We start from the raw sequence: 22,474 nt of genomic DNA, 5'->3' as shown, positions 1-22,474 counted from the left end.
AGTGCAACATAAATCTTGGAGGAGAAGATAAAAGATGTCTTTTCTCCACCCTCTGTCTCTGCAGCTCAATTACGCAAAGCGCCAGCAGCTGCAGCGTGCAGACGCGCGCTTCTCCTTGGTTTCTTAACACACGGAAACCTGTCCTGGAAGCCAGTAGGTTTAACGCAGAGGTGCAGGGTTACTCGGGCTTCTTATTTGACACCAACACTACAGAGCTTCTTGCGTCTTGGTGTGGCTTCCACGGGAGGAAAGGCATTCCGCAGTCTGTGTTACCCATTTGCAAGGCATAGGAAGGTCTGGGGCATATTCCAGATAAAAGAACACATACGGTTTGGTCAAGAGACAGCTAAAATGTGCGTGATAGAATCAAAACGCAGAGGAGGCTCCGTGGAGCCTCTGTGGCTTGACCACACAAATGTTCCGAAGCGTCAAGGCACGTGCTGCTTTGTCGAGGTTGTACCTAGGGGCTTTCGTGAGTTCCAGGGTTGGTCCTGCTGGGCTCCTAGACATCAGCATTGCTCGCCTGTGTCAAGGAGCCTCTCGACTTAGGGGTATTTGCACTGACAATAGGAATAGACACCGTTCCGGAGGACTGCCTTCCAGAGAAGATCTTTTAAATAGTGTAATTGTGTCCACGTTATAAACATGAAAAAAAAAACCCTGTGGGAACCTTTTCTGAAGCAGCTCAGAAAGCACTGAAGCTATTCATGGTGCAAATTACTTGTAATGAACTTTCCTCCGCTCCTTATATGCTCAACTTGCTTGCACATATTTCCTTCTGGCCCATAGGGATGGAGCATGAATCTCAAAATGAGGAAAGAATTAATGAAATACTCTAGTAGGATTTGGCATGAGTAAGACAGACATCGGTTATTTTGTCCTTTCAGACTCAGTTTAGACGCTTCTGCTGGGCTGCAGGACATGGCCCTTGAAGAGGAGGCGTCTCTAGGGGGTTTAGACCTCACCGTTAGTAGTGGGATCAGAAATACAGCTAAAACGTCCTCCCTAATGAAGTCCAGAACTCTGATACTGCAGACTGGAGGTGGGACTTTTTCCCCCAGAACTCACTTGGCTGCATTCCACGGGTCATTTTTTTCCAAGCACATCATGAAGCACATTCATCACTGATGGCCATATAATGTTGTTTTGCAAGATAAAAATGCACATATTTTTATGTATCTTGAAATGTATTTATAAAAGAAATAGCTATACTTAAAATACTGAACAAGTAAATGAATACAAAAAGAAAAACATCCCAAATCCCCAGTCTCCACCCTTCGCTCCATCACAGATAAATCAACAATATAAAATTGTTGTTTTTCTCTAGAACAAAAGTTTCACAGCTGTATTTAAAAGTATGTTGATGAAAAGTGATTCATAAGGTGAAGTAATCATTTTTATACAGTGCATTTGGCAGATTTCAGCCAAGTTACACCATAAAAGAAATATTATATTTGACAGCAAACTGTTCGTGATGTGAAATTCGAGAATGAAAACTAACTGTCCAAAGACTTATTTATGACTTTGCTGCTCTCTGATGGTACCCTGTTTTTCATACCCAGTTGTGGTCAGTATGGGTTTTTTTCCATCTTTGTTGTAGATTTATGTTTTAGATAATTTTTGTTATGTCCTTCTGTTGTGAAATAATTCACATTTGTTTGGTTTAGGCATAATTGGAGACTATTACATCTAATTTGTCTACTGCGGAGAATTCTTACTAGCTAAATGTAAAAGTAATTAAAGGCTATCTTAAAGGTTTTAAATTACGTCCATTTTGTCTATTGTATTTTCATTTGAAAAGGGCATGCGTGATTCACCAAATTACCGCGTATATAATGCTAGATGACTTAAAACTGTAACGAATAATTACAAGGATTTAATAGAATGAGCTAAACCTCTTTATCCCCCTTCGCATGAGTGACTTGGGAGCAAAAGGTCGTGCCCTACAGGGTCAGGAATACTGCGCGGGGTGTTTGAGGGTGGTGGATTTATCAGACAACCCCGTTCACTCTCTGCCTTCCTATTGAAGCCGTCCTGATGCTCCGCAATTAGCAGACGCCAGTTACCAGGGAAGTTAATGTTCCTTCTGGGTTGTGTTTGTTTTGTTGCTCGTACACAGTACTGATGAGGGCTTTTGAGTGTGGAATTGACTCGCAAGTGATTTATTTTGTATCTCTAGGATGGGTTCCAGCTGTTTGAGGATTTTATTTTTTTTTCCCTGGGAAATCTTGGTTTCAGATAGCAGCCAGGGAGGCAAAATTTGGGAAGTTACAACCAGTTCTTGATAAATATTTCTTTAAAAAATTTCATATTCCACCTTTCACGAACTTTATTTCTGTTTTTATTAACCTCCTCAAAAATCAATTACAGTCTTTTACCGTTTTAAGCACTAAATAAAATATTGGTAGCAGATTTATAAGAACCTATTGAGTAAAGTTAGAACTGAGGATGTTACCGAGTCTGCGTATTCTAGGAAACCCGTGGGATGTTTTACAAAAGAATGTGCCCTTGCTTAAGCTTCTCATTCAGAAATTAAACCCCTATTGATACATGGAAACAGACTCCTATTCATATGTTCCATATGATTTGTAGCATCCTAATCCTTGCCATGAATCCTTTCCTTATTCTCTGGGTTGTAGACTGAAACACATCATTTCAAAACATGGCTTCTTCACATTTTTTTTGGAAAACGTCAGCTCTTGGTTGCTCACGGTTCTAATCATCTCTTTTCACAAGTGCCGTGGCTTTCTTCAGTCCTGTTGGAGAGCAATTTATTTTTAGTTATTTAAAAACTTGTCTTCTGTGAGTCTATATTTAAAATGTACCGTAAATCTGCACATTCCTGCAATTACCTAAGTTCATAAACCTTTAATTTCTTTCACTTTTGCCAATACTTATATTTTTTTTTACCTTCAATATTAGTATCTTTTGGGTTAAACATGTATAATACTACTGTTGTTAGACTACGTTGTATGCGAGTAGCCAGTGGAAAATAATGAATAAAATTAATCTGTAGTAAGTAATTGGCAGGCCGAGTAACTGTGCAGCCAGTACGCATGGCCGGGTTCACATACTTAATAATAACTTGCCCAATTTAAGTGTAATTTCGTTGACCTGTAGTTGTTGTGCTAATGTAAAGCTGCTGCTGTAGTTTCTTGCTGGATTACGAGTAAAATTCTGAAACCATAATAATATTTTTTCCGCAGTTGGCGTCTGCATGAATTACATGTTATAACTCTATTATAAACACTTGAAATGCTATAGGTCCAAGAATTGCCATCTGCTAGATGAAGTTTGTACAATTGTTTACATAACACTGATGAGTATATTAAAGTGGTAAAAAAGCGCCAAGAACATCCCACTAGAACTTGGATTCGTCTCCACGTAATTACTGCAAATTGGAAATTAAGCAGCCTCGTCTAATCTGCTTTCGTGGTTTGCAGCATCCAGAGCGGCCTGTGAGTCAGCATCAGGTGCCGTTAGAAAAAAGACAGGTTCTGGCTCGGGGAGAGATGGATGGAGAAAACAGTCCAAATGTCCTGGATGTTACTGTAAACTGAACTTTTTCCACTGGAAAGCTGTCAGAGCTGAAGGAACAGTTCGCGGTGCAAATCCTTTGTCCATGGATTTTCCTCCTTTCCTGCTAAAATGTGTAGTATCAGCAGGTCCAGTGTGCCTTTGCGTATTACACTTTTCTTTAGTTTGCTGCTGGGTGCTTCCAGTGGAATTATAGGGACATGTCACTGGAAAGACCTAATATTTGTTTATTTATTTATTTTTAATAAGGCCTTATAAAGGGAACATCTCGGAATTGAGATTGGGATGTAAAATGTCTCCTGCAGCACCCAATACAAGAAAACTTGCAGCAAAAGGAGAGAAAGGGTGGCCTTTCTCTGAAAGCGAGAAGGTGCTCTGATGAGCGTGAGCATGGCCCACATCTTCATGCTCCGAGTCCGTGGTCTGTCGGCCATGGTTGACATTGTTTCTTATGAAATGCTGACTTTGGAGAAAGCGCCTGGCACAAGCCAGTGGAACGCTTAATTCCTATTGGCTGCACGTTTTTGTCAAACGCAGAAGCGGCAGATGTGCTTTCTGGCCCTCCAGTGGATGTCCCTCAGTCGTGTTGTGTCCCATACGGTCGTGTTGTGTCCCATAGGGTCATGTGGTGGCCTTTTACCTGGTTCTTTCTCTTTTTGTGACCTGTGACGGAGGGACACTGCAGAATACTTAGAGGTGCTTTTTCTTCATGTTCTCGTAGTTGAAGTTAAAGTCCAAAACTGACCTTTACTTTTGGATAACAACCATCATCCAACACCTTCTATTCCCAGACCTGCTGGATTGCAGCCACGTGAAGGTTTGTGTGCCACACCATTTTCATTTGACTTCATATTTTCAGGGATAACGATGTACATTGGAGCTTTCTATCTAAATTTAAAAAAGAGGAACAACACAAATTTTATTCTAGAAGGACAAGTGGTAACGTTTGTGACTTCAACGTTACAAGTGAAAGAAAATTATAACAAGAAACAGGTGAATTTAAAGTTAAAAGTTAAAATCTTATTTTATTGCTCTTGTCTAGTATTTCTTTGAGGCTTTTCTCAGCTGAAGGGACCAAGGGCTGACCTGGGTGGAACGGTGCCCTCAGAGTGGAGTCCCTTCTGGATCCTCATTCGCTGCAGTGGTAATTCTCTGCCGTTAGGACAAAGAAACCTTTAGAACAGCTCCGGGGGATCTCCACTTTTCCTTCCCCCTTTATTAAGGTTCTGTTTCTGTAGTTGTTTTAAGCTTTGGATATTTGAGGAGATGTAAGTTAAGTGTTATCTAAACTTTGCTGTCTCTTAATATAGAATAAAAGGATGTAAAGAAATCATGAGCGATTGTTTGATTTTACCTATACCTTAAGAAAGCATCACTTACTTCATTCATGTCAAATATCTGACTAACTTGTTCTTTAAAATCACCAGTAATAGGAAGTCCATGACATCTGTAAACAGTCCATTCCTGTTCTTAGCCATTTTTGTCACGAGATTTTTGGAGTGTCTAATCTGAATATATCTTGATGCAGCTTTGGCCTATTACTTTTTCTTCTGTCCACCACAAACACTGAAGGAAACAGATTATTCCCTTCACTTTGTATCAGACTTAAGTTGCCAGCGCTTCTCACATCCTCCCAGCTGCTTCTTTCCTTGTCTCCCTCTACCCTTCTCCCCTCTTGTTTAGTCTTAACAACCCCAGATTATTTCAGGCTTCCCATACAAATCATTCTCATTGCTCTATTCTGGTTTCCCTGAAATGAATCCACCTTGAAGCGTGATGTGTAAGAAAATTTATTTCAGCTGATAAACCCGATAAAGCAAGAGAATGAATTCAGTGTTTTGCTTCCGCATCCCAGAGCAGCTTTTGCTTTTTGACCCCTTACAGTTCTTATCCTCTGTTTGTGTAGTTGATGGGTGCACATACATACAACGCACACGCAATCGATGGGTAGCATCCTATTTTTTATGAGCCAACCTCTTCCGCTTGTAGCCCTTTTCTGCTGGGTATTGTCAGCAAATGTAACAGGCATACGCTTTTCGCTCTGTCGCCTCTCTCACTACTGAAATTATTGAGGGTCAGACATCCAGGAGAGCTCCGTGTGGAGCGCTGCTTAGCGTGTCCTTCCCGCTTGTCAGCAAGGCGTTGGTAACTGCTCTCTCGCTACTCTTTCTAACCAGTTTTGTATTCGTTCTAGGTATTTTCCCTTAGATTGTGCTTCTCTGATTGTTTTTAAAAGAAAACGTCATGTGCTTCAGGGTGCAAAGCCTGAATCAAGTCAATGGTGTCTGGCACATACTGCTTTTCTTCCCTAGTCACAAAATGCTACTCAGTGTCAAAAGGGCGTTGGGGTTTGTTGGGGATTTTTTTGGATGTGTGTGTTGATCATTAGACACGTCCTCCTGATTGTCTTCCAGGTGCTTACAATGTCTGTTTATGTGCGAAGGTTTCTCACAGTGGGCACCTTCCTCCTTAGGAAGCCAGTTGAATTGCAGTTTTGTCTAGTTCCTCCTTTCCCAGACATCATGATATTTATTGTTTAACTTTGTCTTTACTAAAAATAACTTGCCTAAAGCATCCCGAAGCTTTTTCACTGCTGCAGACACATTGGTGGCTCATAATCAGTCTGTAATTGTCCTGCTGTAGAAATGAGATGGCTTGCTGCTAGGAAGATAAAGATTATGCTACATATGTAGCAGCTGACAAAAGCAGATGTGAACACATATTAGTTATGCTGGTTACCTATACTTATCCTGAATTTAAGGCTGAATATGATCTTTTTTTTTTTTTGCCAAAATAGCAACAGTTAGGCCTCATCTATTATAAAAACCCAACTTTCTGTGATTTTCCAGTGGCATGTCGATTTTGTGCGAGGTAGATCTTTGATGGAGACACAAGAGTTTATTGCCATTGACTTGTTAGGTTTTCCTGGCACGGTAGCGCCATGCAGTGCTGGCCCAGTTTCCACAATCAGTTCAATCGTTCCTTTTCTTGGTAGGACCAGCTCGCCTGGGCATAGTGTGGTGGTGCGATGGACAGGAGTGCTTCAGCTGGTGTTCGGAGCTAACGCGGTAGATAGCTCCATGTGAGATTGCTTTGATCGTCCGAATGTACCCTCAAAGAGTTGCCTTCAGAAGGGCTGGTTCAGAGAGACTGGAGTAAGGACATGTTGAGTAGCAAGACACTCCAGTGCCGTACTCAGGTAGGACACCTAATGGCCTTCCTCCATAACGATAAAGAGAAGATCCCCATCTTTGCCAGTAAGAACTTAACCTAGAAGCTGACCCCATACTTGATATGTTGCAAGAAAACAAGAAAAAGTGTGGAAGGAAAAGAAAATAGTCTCATATTTGTGCTTGTTATTGTATATACTGCTTGGGAACTTGCAGGTATTTTTTGTTCCCTGTTAGTGGAGCAGTGGCAACGATGAAGATAGAGAATTTGATGATGGCTGTGCTTGACAGAGTTTAGAAGCTGTTGAAAGTTGGAGGTTTTCTGAGTGAAAACGACTCAGGTCATCAAGGATTTTCTGACATTATTTCTCTGCGACTGCAGTGATATGTCTGCGTATGCAAATGACTTGGATTAAAACTTTGACTTGTGGACCTAAAACAAGCTTTGGCTCTACCTTAGAGGTTCTGGCATGTCTTCACTTAAATAATGTTAGCCAGTGTTTCTGAATGGCTTGTTTCTCTTTTGTCAGTGTCACTTATTTACCTTGCCAAATAAATTTACATTTTTGACGTATAAGTTCTGGCTGCTGAGTGCAACGTCACCTGTTTTCTGTCTCAGCCAGTTGAAGGTAACAGAAGTTTAGAATGGGGGAGGAATGGTGAGAGGAGCTAGTGGCTCTTCAAAATATCACAAACCGAACTGGGGTTAATAATACTCATCTTCATCTAATCTGTGAGCTATTTAAAATGTTTATTATTCCCTATAATTTTTTTTAAAGGCAAACAGAAGCTCTGAACACAGTGCTGTTTTTTCTCCACTACTAAAGTGGACTTTAATTCTAGCTCCCAAAGTTGCATCAGGAAAACGTATCGTTATACTTCTGGGTAACTCCTGGAAGGACAGGAACTAAAATCACATCATTTTTATACTGATACTGACTTCTATGGGAGCTACTTCTACCCAGGTTCGTACAGCCCAAAACTTGCCTAAGTGTCTTTACCTGTGGCGTTTTCTGGGTTTTTTTTGTGAATTTTTGAGGAGTATTTTGCATTTAAAACTTTCCTGACTTTCGTAAGAAATTGGATGACGGTGAAACTAGGTATGGTTCACAGTCCAGAACCCCGTTCCCAATATCAGGCATCACTGACAACATCACCGCTGTGCTGAAATCTGAACAGTGGGTGTTAAATCTTTGATTAATCATCTGTTTCAGGAGGAGGCACATCAGTTGTATGGAAATGGATATTTTGTTGAAGCATTCTAGAAATGGGGGACCATGTAATTACATACATATTTAGCATATGGCACAAAATATAATTTGTATATGTAGACTGGGTTAGAAAAGTAGCAGAAATTGTCTGATGTTATTTGTCAGTGACGTAGTCGCACCGTGTTGCGGGTTTGAAATGGGTGCCTTCTCTCAGCTGCCCGCTGTAATGTCTGTGCTTTGCAAGAGACGTATAAAACCTGCTCGTTACAGTATCCCTGCGCCATATCTTACTTCCCCAGCGCGGAGAGTGGGGCTGATGTTTCTTTGATTAATCTTAATTCTGGTGTTTGTGTTTGGTTGGGTTTTTTTCTTTCTCTTATGTGTGAGTGTAAAGGAGTTAGCGAGTGTCCAGAGCTCTCTGGGTAGATGAAATGTCATGGAAATTTTGAGCACTGTTTCCAATGCCAAAGTTTGAAAAAACAATGCTTCAACCTCAAAAAACCCCACCACAGTGCCTCCCCCAGATGTTTTTTATCTATTGTGAGATGCCAACACGTACGCGTTGGGCTTTTCTGATTTCCTGGATTCAGTTCACGCGTTCGTGCTTTGCATCTTGGAGATGCTAGGAATTACCCTGTGAAAATGAGATAAAGAAAGTTGGTAATTCCGTGAAAGCCAGTCGACCCAAGAGCTGGGACCCTGTGATGGAGTGCCGAGACGGTGGCACTCTCGCTGTGCTGACAGGAGTTGGCAGGGCGCTCATACTGTCTCGGCGTAGTAGTTGGAGATGGCCCTGGTCTTTCGCAGGGCAAAATAATTGTGGGAGGTTTTATTGATCTCGTAAACAATGATATCAGCAGTGGTTAAATTCCCAGCAACAATTTGTGGAAGGTTATATTCATAAACACCGTGTTCTTTCACTTCGTTAAATTAGTTAATTGCAGAAAGTATTCCATTTACATAATTTTTTTTTTTCCTTCATATTTTTTAGGGAGATTTTGTGGTTTATCTGGCTGATTGCTCACAGTCTTGGTGTTGAGTTCATTTATTTTTTTTTTAAGTAGTTTGTTGTAAAAGAATCAAAGTCAGAAGCATTACAGATGTTCAGAAGCCGCATTTATGTGATTATTAGAATAAGAAAGGACCAGAGGTCCATTGCAGAGGTGACACTTGCCCCCTCCAACTGTGACCTATAGACCTGGGCTTTGTCTTGTGTCGCTCCAAGTTTCATGACCAGTCTCTCAACTTCTTTTTCTTTTTTTTTTTTTTTTTCTTTTCTGAGGCAACTTTCTATTTCAAATACCGCACCGGGATGTGCAGCACTAAAAATATGATCTATCTGAATGGCAGTGTTCTAATTTAAAATAAAACTATGTTAGAATAAAGTTTGGTCCCTTGCTACCGTATAAGCCAGCAAGGGAGTTACTCAGGAGTGAATTGCCGTGCGAGCACTGAAATTTGGTTCTCAAAATAGTGTTTTCCGAGGCTCTGCACAAATACTTTACTCACCCTGTGGTTCTTTGAGCGCAGTTTTAAGATTTTAATATATTTTCAAGATTTCTCATGATACTTATGAACCTCAGAGGTATGGCTACACACCACGGCGTCATGCTGGAGATCTGGGTGTAAACTCCAGATAAGCAGGTGAATCTGTGGGGGCGGCCGGCACAAAGACATATTATAGAGCCAGAAATAAAAGTTCAACTCTCAACAAATTTTCCTTGAGTGTAGCAAGAAACTGATGCTGTCCTAATGCTTACTGCTCAATACCTAACAGTCCCAGTGATTTTGGCAATGTTCTGCATTATAGACAACTAAGAATATTTTTGAGGAACACAGCGAATATCTCGCTTCCAAGTGATTACAAATAATATCTCACTGATCTAAAAGGCACGTATTGCCTTCACTCTGTAACCCAACTCAGCGATGGCCTGGGCGTATTCAGAATGATTGTTAATTTTTTAAAAATATTTTTATAGCTTTTCATTTCATTATAAGTTTATTCTGATTACGTATGTCCATTTTATCAAACGTCAGAGATACGGGTAATATAATATGAATATATAAATGGATCGTCTTCTTGTAATCACGTTTTTCCCAAATAGAAACCAAGTAAACCCACAGACATTTCCCTCAAGTCCAATTAGGGTTCATCTGGGGGAAGCAAATTGTATCCATTTCTCTTGAATACTTGAATTAATCGCTCATTCTCTGTGAGAGAGGTTTAGCTCGCTGAAATTTTGAATCACCTGCAGAGAGCATGAAGTATGTTTACAGAAAACAGCTACAACAAGCTTAGCTTCTTTATTTTCTTTTTTCTTTCTTTTTTTTTTTCTTTGCAATCGCAGAGAGCCAATAGAAGAAGCCAGAGGGGAATCTGGCAGTAGATAAATTTAGCGCAGGTCTCAGCGTAACGGAATTGCCGCAGATGCCACCATTATTTAACCTGAGCCAAACCCGGTACGAATTTAAGAACATTTGCTTTTTAATCTCCTAACGACGTGTCCCTTTGGTGACAGCCCGACTGTTCTCATTGTTCTAACAACAATGACACGGCATCGGCGCAGCCTCCACCGCGGGGGTGGACGTGGTTTTGTGCGCGCCTCAAGGTACATTTCTCCGGTTCCTCCTGCCCCTGGAGGCAATCGGACTTCCCATTTTCATGCCTTCAGGGTTTGGGGTTTTTTTGCCATTTCCTATTTTTGTTCTGCGCCTGGTTTGGAGGGAGCGTTTGGGTTTTGCTGTGGCAGAAGGTTACCATTTTTTGACAAAACACTTGTGAGAAAAAGGTTAAAATTGGGTAGTGGAAAAATGACATCACTTTTCAAAATTCAACAAACAAATTGAACGAAGCAGATAAACCCTTAACTTCGTTGTTTAGTCAGCTCTTTTAATTGACGTTGGCTTCTTCTAATAGCTGTGTGAGGCGCGGGGGCTTTGACGAAGGGTTGTGAGAAGGGAACGTGGCCATCCCAGTGACTCACTTGCTCCTGAGCCCACAGCACGGCGTCGTTGCTACACAAAGGCGGGGAAGGGCTGCATCCAGCTAAAATAATAAAAAAATAATTTTTTTCTTTGTTTTTAAAATCTTTTAAGAGCAATTTCATTCACTCAAAAATGCACATCTCGGGAAGCACTAATTGCTGAAGGAATGAAAGCGTTGTAAGTAGGAGGATCATGAACATCACTAGAAATCTGACTGCATGTGTGGCAATACCACACAAAACTTGGTTAGCAATCGGTTGTGAAGTGCTGATTGATAACAGCTTTGGTTTACAGCCCCGAATCCGGTGTTGTAATTTAGCTTCAGCATAAACAGCTTTCTTTCCAATTGCAGTGCCACGTTCTCGCCAGAATTGCAGAATTTTTCTTCAAAAATGTAATTCCCTGGATTTACATGAAGGCTTCACGGGACCATGGTTCACTCTTGACTCACTGTTTGTCATCTCCATTCGCTCTTTCTTCCCAAGTACTGTAAACGATGCATTCAATGTAGCTCAGAAAAAAAATAATGTACATCCTCTACTGTGGTTGAGTGTTGTCCCTGCTTGCACTTTCTTTGTTCATTTACCTTTTTTTAAAATATAGTTTTATATTCGCTGCATGTAATAGTTAATAAAATGTAGCCTTTTCAAAAGATCATTTTATACTTCAAGCACAGCTAAAAGAAATGTCAAGAGTACATTCTTTCACTTTTTATTTAAACACACAAATGTTAAACTATCAATCTGATTTGGAAACACGAGCAATGAAACTTTTCATTGCGTTTTGATCCCAGCTGCATTGCACATTTAGTAGTTGGAAGTATATTTTTTTTATAAGAGTTTCCACTACAACTCTCCTGACTTCGGTTATTTTTAATCTGGTTTCTGACATATCTTCTGAAAGCTACGTGTGGTCTGTGGGGTAAAAGATTAGATTTTTTTTGTTGTAGTTGCTCCTTATAATTTTTTTCCCAATCCTGGGTTGAATAGGTAAGACCTGTGAGGAAAGAGAAAGACGATAAACGTTTAAATCAGGAGAGGGGAAATTCAGAGGAGGGAGAATCCAGGTGTAAATCCCTTTTTCCCTTAAGTTTGCCTCTGGATTTCCTCCACACAATCACAGATTGTGCCTCATGATCCTGTTGAGTCTTGGAGGAGGCAGCTCCGCGTGCGACGGTGACACGTTCTCTGCCTGTAGCTGTCACTGGTTCTCCTGGGGTTATGTGGTCCAGCGGGATGGGGCCTCCTTCCTGACCCTTGGCCAGAGGAGGGGAAGAAAAGGCTTTCCATCAGTTTCCACGTCCCAGTCCTGGCAAAGGGAAGAGAAGAGAGCGGGAGGTTATTCCTGCTCCTGCATCATCTGGGAAAAGCTGGGATATGGCAACATGGCACAAAGGAAGGGCTTAGCTTTGATACTGGGGGAAATGTCAAAGTTAACAGCAGCTGGTGCACGCAACAGATCATTTTTGCTCTCTGCGTTTCCAGGTGCCTTGGTATGACGATTGTTCGGTGTCTCTAAGAGATATGTTTCCGTCTGAATGGATGGACAAAAATGTCTGCACGTCATGTGCGGGCCAGAACTTAGTTTGAAATATGTGTGTTCTTTTTGGGTTGAGTTACCTTTGTGAGAAATGCAAGTTTTAATGTCTTTAATAAGATACAAATGAAGGTGATTAGTTGAAATGGCCATAGTTATAAATGAAAAAGAAAAAAAATCATGTTGATTTTCCCATGTTACAACAACCTAACCATCTACGAAAGAGACTACCCGTGTTTTGACCTGCTCTGTCGCGTGTAGCTGTAGATCTAGAAAGGAAGCTCCTTTGCGTTTAGGTGCTACTCAATTGCAAGTAGTGGTTTTGATCCAAAGGAATACAAATGCCTCTCTGCTTCCAAGTCGGGTGCTACAATTTCAGATTTGATGAGCTTTATTTCTGATAGGAAAATATCTGAGCAGAGTGTTCGTTTTTTTAAGCTGATGTGAAAGTCATGAGTAGCTCCTGAAGTCACAAGACTATTGTATAACTGTATCTACAGAGATCTTTAGGATCCAGTTTCCCGTAGATTTATCTAAATGGGGACCAAAATGTCTTTTTGCAGCCTCCTCATAAACCACCAACAGCTTGGCGGTTTTGGGCGTTCGGATTGACACAATAATCACGTACTTCTTCTGTCACCAAGAAGGATCTAGGTACTGTCAGATAGTTGGAAAGTTCACAACTAAGTAATGACAAGTCAAAGTAGATTTTGTGGCATGACCAATCGTAGTTTTTAGAAATCATAGTTTCCATTTAAAAATGAAAATGTGTGTTCTTCCACTGGGAAAAATACTAGTGATACATGTTTCTGAACAACCCTTGGTTTCAGTTTCCTTTGTCTTGTCAGACTTGACTGGGTTAGCTCTTATTTTATGTCCAGAGATATAAAATACTCCATTTTAAAGTAACTTTTTTCTGCATAGTTACATCAGCGAGGAATGTCTTCCTGGTTTGGAATCGTTCTTGACTCCCAGAGCCTTTTGGAAAACTAATATTGCCAAAATGTGATTTTATGTTACAGTCACCACATAAACAAATTAGCCTCAAAACAACTTAGAACTGGGCTTGAACTAATTCTTCTATTTCCCTGATTCAGAACGATTAAGCACGTGTCCCTGAGTCTTGAATTTCTTTATAATCCTGTATTTCAGTGGTGCTTATTCTGCACTTTCAATCTCTTAGTCACAACCCGCTTGATGAGCATGATGGAAAGTGTCCAACCATGAGGCGGTATGGAAAAGGTACTGGTGGATTCTCTTTTTCTAAGAAAAAGAAAAGGGCTTTTGAGAATAATATTTAGAAAACAGATGGGGGGGGAAAATACAAAATAGGAGTTTGACTTGAAGGAAGAAAGAGCAAGAGAGGAGATGGGAAAGGAAGGAGTGAAATGGATGCAGAAGACATCTCAGGAAGATGGCATCTGTTGCTGTTGAGTGTTAACAAACAACCTACAATCCCTGCCCTTCAGAGCGTGCCCTGAAGTGCCACATCCAGACGTTTCTTAAACACCTCTAGGGATGGTGACTCAACCCCCTCCCTGGGCAGGCTGTCCCAGTGCCTGACCACTCTTGCAGTCAAGTAATTCTTCCGAATATCTAACCTAAACCTCCCCTGACGCAGCTTCAGACCATTTCCTCTGGTCCTGTCATTATTCACCTGGGAGAAGAGGCCAACCCCCACCTCTCTACACCCTCCTTTCAGGGAGTTGTAGAGGGCAATGAGGTCTCCCCTCAGCCTCCTCTTCTCCAAGCTAAACATGCCTGGAGAAGGCGTTGAGGAGAAGATGAGGAAAGAAGGATAGAAAAACAGAAGGAGGAAGGTATAGTAACCTCTCTAAGTAGCTTAAAACAGAAAATGGATTACCCTCTGGAGTTCAGCACAGCTCACAAAGGAGCGCAGATAGCCTTTAATTCCTAATAGCAAGGGATTTAATAGCAAGGGATGTAGCTGGCGTGCTCAGGCACAGTCACGTTCCATCACTGTGATCCTCCCTTCTCCATAAAACAAGACACTTAACTGTGGTCCCCCCGGCCGACGTTTACGGGCAGATGTGCTGCAGTAATATGCCAACACGTGTCCTCTGCTTGCAGCGTTGCCCTCCCACGTGGCCGTAATGAGAGCTCTGCACATAGGAGTTTCCGATGTACTCTGGCCCTGAAGGGTAACGTAAGCAGTAGGGGATGCTGTTAAACATGGCAGATGGTGTTGCTGTGAGCTGGTTTCGCCTCACCAGTTCCCTGGGTGAAAAGTGACTTGTTTCCTCAGAAGGCTTCTTGCGCAGGGTCTCTCAATTGGTCACGCAGAAAATCTTTGGAAGACTTATGACAAGGCACACTAATAAAAAACCCCAAAACATAATTGCTGGCATCCAGTCTTACAGTTCAGTGTGGGAACTTCTCCTTCCCACAGGATGGAGGGAGGGTGGTGTAAGCTCATGTACAGCACCTCTTCACATACACAAACATAAATAATTAGGGTTAGTTTGTGTCTTGTTGGAAGTATAGTTAGTATCAAGCCTTGGCTCTATTCCACTTTTGCTGTTTTCTTTATGAAAAAATAAATGTGTGTGGCCATAAGTTAAATTTATGTTATAAATATGCACGATTAAAATCGACCCTATTTACTCGTGTGCCAAAATCGTCCCAGAAGGGGAATTTGGAGCACCCAGATTTATTGCTCTGGCTCCTTGATTCTTCTGCTCCTCTGTCTCCAACCGCGGCTCTGGCCAAAGCCAAGCTGGAGCGGAGCGTCTCTGCTGTGTGATCAGGTACGTGGCGCCCAACGGAGACAGCTGGCCCAGTCGCTGCTGCCGATGGCTTTGTACCAGGGACAGATTCCCCTCTGGTGGGAAAATGTTGCATTATTATGCAAATTATGTGCCCTTTAAATTAGTGCTCGCTGGGCATCGCAGCTTGGGATTTGCTCCCTGGGACATTCGGGTGGTGGGAATGGTAGCAGCGGTGACCTACGCCGGGTGCCTCCAACGGCGTACAACTCGCCCATTATCTCAGACCTTCCAGCTTGAATAATACCCTGGAAACAAGCTGATAATACACTCCTGCGATTTTTCCCGTCTCGGGGATATCCGCAGCGCTGGGCACATGTAATGCCTTTTACTCTGCTCGTTTGCAGCCTGAAAGGCTCGCGGGGTCAGAGCAGAGTGCAGGCTTTTTCACCCCTTGAGCGATGAAGCATTGAGGAAAACTTATTATTACCAATTAGTGGTGGCATTATTATTACCAATTAGTGGTGGCATTATTATTACCAATTAGTGGCTGTATGAAGCAAATCATTAGTCTTAGTCCAGTTATTAGCAGCCAGGTGTTCATGAAACACGCCATGTGCAGCTCGCGTTGGACCCCAGCAGTCGCTGTCGAGGCCAGTCGCTGAATTTGTGATGTCTCCGCACTGTCCCTGCGTGGGTTTTTGCGGTCCCCCCCAAAAATACGCATTTTTGGAGTCAGCGTGGGGGATTTTTTTGTTGTTGCTGCTGGTGTTTTGTACCTAGTGAGTGTATCAATTAAGCAATTCCAATCTCTAGACTGGTATTCTGAAGCCTTTAATATGCTCGTTTAAAACCAAACATTAGCTGAGCAGTTCTGTCGTTGGTCGCTGCTTCATTTGTAAGAGCAAAAATGTTGTGTCAGAGAAGGGAAAGTTACAGTGCAAATTACTCTTGATTGCAAGTATTTCTCAGGGACTCCTGTTTTTGGAACCCTTTCGTATGCGATATTTTCACATACCCATTAGTTTGCACAGTGACTTTACACAAGAAATTTTAGATGACAAGCGGTATTAATTAAGTTCTATTTAAGTACTTAAATAGCACTTTTATACTGTGTTAGAATTTAAAAAAATTAGGAAGCTAATGGGGAAAAAATGGAATTGTACCTGTAGTGTTACTTCCGTATTGAACTACATATTTAACTTTGGTAGATTTTGCAGGAGGATTCATAGCTGTAGCTCTGTAATTACATAGAATAACTAGTAAAGTAAGAAAAATAAGAATAATAAAGTTTTGATGTAGCAAACACTTATTGCATAGAATTGTTTTTATTGATATAATTAGAATAGTCATTAGAAACCTTTTTCATGTTTCTTGGAGTAATGAGGAGGGGGCTGGAGTGTTGTTTCCTCTTTCCGATGTCTTCTGATTTTCAGTGTTAATGAGGAAAGGATTTGACTTGGCGATTTGGGTGAGGAGAGTTTAGAGCAAATGAACTGCGGGATGGCACCAGCCAGGTCGGGTCAGCCTGAGCACTAGTTGGGTAGGGACATCTGGTGGCGCAATAAAGGAATAATTGAACACTTGCAACTCAAAGTGCAGTTGCATTGGAGCGATTAAGGCAAAAACATCGTTACGCTCACACTAATTACTCTTCTGTTTCGATATTATTCTAGAAACACTTTATACGCATGTTTGCATTTCAGTTCGTGTATGGTTTTAATTTACTGGAAAAAAGAAGTAGAAACTAAGGCCCTGTTCTTGAGCTGGCAGCTTGCAGACGTCGTGCGTTGACCACCCTTAACTCAAAGGACGTTTAACTAACAGTCAGTTGGAGGTTTAAAATCAAACTGGCGATACTGGACCGTGGTTCTGTGGGTGCAGTGGGTTTATGTAAACCCTGTGCATTTGGGCTCTGGTTGTCGTTCTGCCAGTGATCTGCCGTGATCTCCGGGAAAAGCCAATTTCATTCATTTCCATCCATCACTCCCCAATTGCTTCAAATCCATCTTTCGGTCCGTCTTTCTGTAAAAGACCTATGATAATTTTCAGCTTCTAAATTCCATACGTAAAGAATCATGAAAAATAAAATGTTTACATACCTTTGGTTACGCGGTTCTATATTAATTAAAGATACAGTGAGCAATTTTATGTGTGCGTGTTTACCGTAACCCCCCATAGATCACGTATACCTGAGCACTACTTCAGGTGCAGTCATTCTGACAGAACCTCTTTAGGATGAGTTTTCTGGTGCAGTGTGTAACTGTGCCCCATATTTATTTAGCACTGGGCACATGGTGACAAAACCAAATCCTTGGAAACACACGCGTTGAAGGCCATACCCTCGGGAGGAGTTTCCCAGGAGTGTTTAATGCTGTGACACCTTACCAGCACCGCAGCAGGCACTCACCTGCCAGGACAAAGCGTGACTTCCTTGATCTGTGAACATCTTTCATCTTGTTATGGTCTTCCTGCTGTTGGTGTGTATCCAGCCATCGGTAGCACTTGTTTCCTCTCAACATGAGGAGGAACTTCTTTGCTGTGAGGGTGGCAGAGCCCTGGCACAGGCTGCCCAGAGAGGTGGGGGAGTCTCCGTCTCTGGAGACATTCCAACCCCGCCTGGACGCGTTCCTGTGCCACCTGCTCTGGGTGACCCTGCTCTGGCAGGGGGTGGGACTGGCTGATCTCCAGAGGGCCCTTCCAACCCCTGCCATTCTGTGATTCTGTGTTGACCACACATGGTGCCTTCTGGGACATGGTGTTGCATGCTGTCGGGAGGGTTTGGGCACAGACTTTCCAGGGAGAGCTTGGTCTCTGCAGGCAGAAGGTGAAGGATTGTGTTCATCTCCTCCCACTCATGAAGCTTTTTGACTGCCATCCTTGTCTTCTCTTAGAGTTGACGTGTTCTTGAAATGATGGTGTTGTTAAGTTACTAGTTTGTGCTTTATGTATTGTGACAGGAATGCGTTGTTACCGTGATGTATTCCCCATGCAGTTCTACAAAAAGAAAAGGGGAAAAAACCCAAAGTATCCGCTCTTTGCTTTGTTACCAACATGACGCTGAGAAGCTTCCAGGAAGCATCTGTAGCAGCTCCAGGCTTCAGCTCCTTTCATTGTATCCTGGAGAGAAAAAAGTCGATAACATAAATCTTTCACAGCCAATTATGGATTCTTTACTGTGGTCATTATTCACACAAGGAAGGATGTATATAATCAAGCTCAGAATCGGAACAACTACTATATAATTGAAAACCTGTGACGTTCAGGTTTGGTCTTCTTAAAGTAAGGAGCTGCAGAGATCAGCACTGAGCAAAGTAGAACAATTTATCTCTTGTCAGAGATAACTGACTAACTCAAGTCAGAATAATTATTCCCTGCAGCAAAGGGTGGGTATTTTATCGAGGGCCAACCCTCCTTTCTCTCCTTGCAGTAACATTTATGTTTTGTAAAACTCATCGTGACTCCTTTTCCACAAAGCAACAATTCTTTGTCATGTGAAATCTTCCATTGTCGCCCCAGCGGTTCTGTCACCATCCTTTAAAAATTTCTCCGCTCTTGGTTTGGATCAAAGAGAGAAGCACTGGCATTTCTGTGCTGTACCCTTTGTCTCTGAGATGTCCCAAGGCCGTGGTGACAGCTCTGGAGTCAGGGATGGCCACAGAGTTCCTACAGACGTGCTGTTTCCCGTTAATGAGAAGCTGGTGTTCATCCGCAGCCCTTCTACGGCATGTTTAATCCGTAACACTTGATATTGTATTGCAAGCAGCCCATTATAGAAAAAAAACTGTTTGTTTTATGTTTCAGGTGCAAAGATGGCTTGAAAGGATTTATATACTCTGCACTAAAGTAAGTAAAGTTTCTGTGAGTACATAGCTTAAAGCGAAGGGTTTGGGGCATTGTGCGCAGTGGCAGCTGCATTGCATGAAAAGGGTGTTCCTAAGAAAAAATCATGCTGTTGTAAAACTTTTCCAACTTTTGGGGTATACAGCACGTTTTGGAGAAGGCACAATATGCTGGCGAGAGAGGCATCTTTTCATATTTGGGACCGTTACTGAAAGGAAACGCAAGCGTATGGTTGCATGTTTTTGAAGGAGTGTTAATCTTTTCTCTTTCTAAAACTGGGATTCCAGATTCCCGATATTCTTCTGGAAGCAAATAGCTGCTGTGTTTTGACCTGGAGTTTATTTGCTGTATTTACAAATGTTGAATGAATACAACGGTAGTTCCGTGACCAACACCCAAATAGAGCCTGGACATGCAGCATATTTGTTTGAGAGGTCCTGAATGTGCCACTAAACCTTGTGGCTGGCCCAGTGGTCCAGGTTCTCCTAGGATTTACTTTGCGATGGGACCCTCTGGTGTTACTCACTCATTTGTGTAGTTATACAAAGCTCTCCTGTCTTTGTGTCTCATGTCAGAAGTACAAAGACACGTTATTCTTACCTGTCCTTTATGTACTCTGCTACCTGTCTATCCCTCAGACAGCCCGGTGCGTGGGCAGTGTCAGCTCACAGGTGACGAGAAGAGCTGAAGTCCAGCAAGACAGACTGGCTCTTCTTGGTAGTTTGAAAATGTTTTATAGAGTTTGTAGCTATGAAGCTGAAGAGTTGGGCAGAGAGAAACCTTATGAAATTCAACCAGGGCAAGTGTAGGGTGCTGCACCTGGGGAGGAATAACCCCACGCACCAGGACAGGTTGGGGCTGACCTGCTGGAGAGCAGCTCTGTGGAAAGAGACCTGGGAGTCCTGGGGGACAACAGGATGCCCACGAGCCAGCAATGTGCCCTTGTGGCCAAGAAGGCCAATGGCATCCTGGGGTGCATCAAGAAGAGTGTGGCCAGCAGATGGAGGGAGGTCATCCTCCCCCTCTACTCTGCCCTGGGGAGGCCGCACCGGGAGTGCTGGGTCCAGTTCTGGGCTCCCCGGTTCCAGAGGGACAGGGAACTGCTGGAAAGGGGACAGCAAAGGGCTACCAAGATGCTGAGGGGACTGGAACACCTCTCTGCTGAAGGAAGGCTGAGGGATTTGGGTCTCTTCAGTCTGGAAAAAAGATGACTGAGGGGGGACCTTATCAACACTTATAAATACTGAAAGGGTGGGTGTCAGGAGGATGGGGCCAGGCTCTTCTCAGTGGTGCCCGGGGACAGGACAAGAGGTAACAGGCACAAACTTGAGCATAGAAAGTTCCATCTCAACATGAAGAGGAACTTCTTTGCTGTGAGGGTGGCAGAGCCCTGGCACAGGCTGCCCAGAGAGGTGGGGGAGTCTCCGTCTCTGGAGACATTCCAAACCCACCTGGGCGCGTTCCTGTGCCACCTGCTCTGGGTGACCCTGCTCTGGCAGGGGGTTGGAGGAAACGATCCCCAGAGGTCCCTTCCAACCCCTACCATTCTGTGATTCTGTGCCAATAATTAAATAATTCAGTCTATAGTCCAGAAACCTGGATGTGAAACACTCCTGTGACAGCGTTGCAGAAACGATGCTTTCTGAAATCACCGGTTTATTGCGCGATTCAGTTACATACCAAATGACAAAGTTTTTATGTCTTCGTCGCCCTCAGCAAGACTGCCACAGGAGAGTGTAATTCGGATTGTGGTGCACAGTGTTAGGAAACATCTCGCCATTGTGACCTCCTTTGCCCTTGATGTACAGTAATTCTACACCGAAGATGAACCGGTGTATTGACAAGATCAACTTCTGGGTGAAGAAAGAGGGCTGAAGATGAAGCCAAGCAAAACAAAGTTGATGCTCTTGGTGGGAGCGAAAACATTTTGAAGATTTTTACAAAATAGATATTTTATAAAAATATTGTAGTAATCATCAACCTTTATATAACCCCATTTTGCTGGTGATAATTGAGGTATTTTATGTGCCTTTTTATTTTCTTATTTGGTGTTCTTGCTTTGTGTGAGAGGTGGACTTCCCCAGTAATGTTTTTGTTGATAGCTTTCAATAATTCCTGGCAGCAATTGTGACCATTATCCAAAGTTTAAATATATGTCGGTGCAGCGATCTTTTCAAAGAGCTACAAGGGTTGGCAGCGGTACAGGATGCTTTTTCTTTTGCAGACCTGTGGGTAACTTCAAGCTTGTCTTAGAGACATATATTGGGCTTCATGTATTTCTTTGAGTTATTTATATAATTGTTGTTTTGTTCTGTTTTTTTCTTTCAGGTTCATTGTGGGGAAAGAAGAAATCCCCACTCATTCGTTTTCACCTGAAGCAGCATTTTCAAAAACAGATAGAAAGATAAAGCATTGTGAAAAAACATCGCAGCCGATGAACATACTGGCTCTAACAAAAAAGCTCATGGACAAAGTGTGAGTTGATAAAAACAAAAGAAAAACAAAACAAAGTGAATCATTTTAATGGTTTGTTACGTTGTGTTTGACAATGTTTTATAATACTTTCTTTTAAGTGTTTTACATTTCGTTTTTACGGGGTAGTTAGCAGTGACAAATGATGAGCTGTAATGAGAGCAAAATTTGAGCCCTGTACGACACAGCAATGAGTTGCAACGTGGAGTTGTCTAACGAGGGAGAGGAACTTCAGCCAGTCCTGAGCGGCAGAGTGGTGGTTCCTCTTCCTGCAGTTTTCAGCAAAACCAGCTCATGGCGTGGATCTGCTGGCGCTAGTCGTGATACTAAGGCGGGGAAACTGCGCCTCAGCAGACCTTACTTAGGTCACCTTAAGTGACGATAACACCATCTTTTTGGTGACCTACATCCCTGTATTGCATAAAGGAGAGCTGCCTAAGAACAGGGTTGATAGCACCTGGCCTCCTCTGTCAGGAAAGAGGAAATCGCAAAGCAGAGAGCGAGTCTAAAACGGTTTTGCACGGGGTCAGATCTGGACTTCTGAAGCTAGGTCAGATATGTTCCCTCCCGCTCTGCAGTATCCAATTTATTGTCCTTTGGTATGAGCTTCAAGAAATGACGTTAGATAGCTTTTCAGGCTAATATTCATACCAACCTGTGAATCTTCACTTCCATTAAGCTCTTCAGGAGCAGTTTTATGACCAGATCTGTACCTGCCTACGTGCAGGAGAGAAAGAAGTCTGCACTGTGTTCTCAGAGTAGTGGCTTATCTCACTTGCTGAGGTAACGGACAGCAATGAAGTGACCCGCGTCACGAGGTGGCTTCCTATATTTTGCTGTGGTTTTTAGTTGAAAAATGTAAGGGAAATGAGCAGTGGCTTCTCAGGCACAACTGTATTAGACGACAAAAGAGCCACAGGGAGAAGACAGCTCCAGCCATACGCAGATTCCTTTAGCTGAGTTGCTTATAACTGTTTTGCCTTAAATATCCCCT

General features: G+C 42.5%; 1 protein-coding gene across 1 annotated transcript in view; it reads left to right on the top strand.

The window, feature by feature from the left end:
- The window catches only part of TMEM135 (transmembrane protein 135), a 198,633-nt gene that overhangs the window by 157,271 nt on the left and 18,888 nt on the right, over nt 1-22,474 (top strand). The window contains exons 7-8 of the mRNA XM_054223831.1: nt 18,970-19,011; nt 21,337-21,483. Of these exons, the coding sequence (XP_054079806.1) occupies nt 18,970-19,011; nt 21,337-21,483 (189 nt within the window). The remainder of the gene's footprint in view (nt 1-18,969; nt 19,012-21,336; nt 21,484-22,474) is intronic.

Source organism: Rissa tridactyla, chromosome 1 (genome assembly GCF_028500815.1).
Source record: "Rissa tridactyla isolate bRisTri1 chromosome 1, bRisTri1.patW.cur.20221130, whole genome shotgun sequence".
Lineage (NCBI taxonomy): Eukaryota > Metazoa > Chordata > Aves > Charadriiformes > Laridae > Rissa > Rissa tridactyla.
The sequence above is the reverse complement of the archived record's forward strand: the minus strand, read 5'-3'. Positions and strand labels throughout refer to the sequence as shown.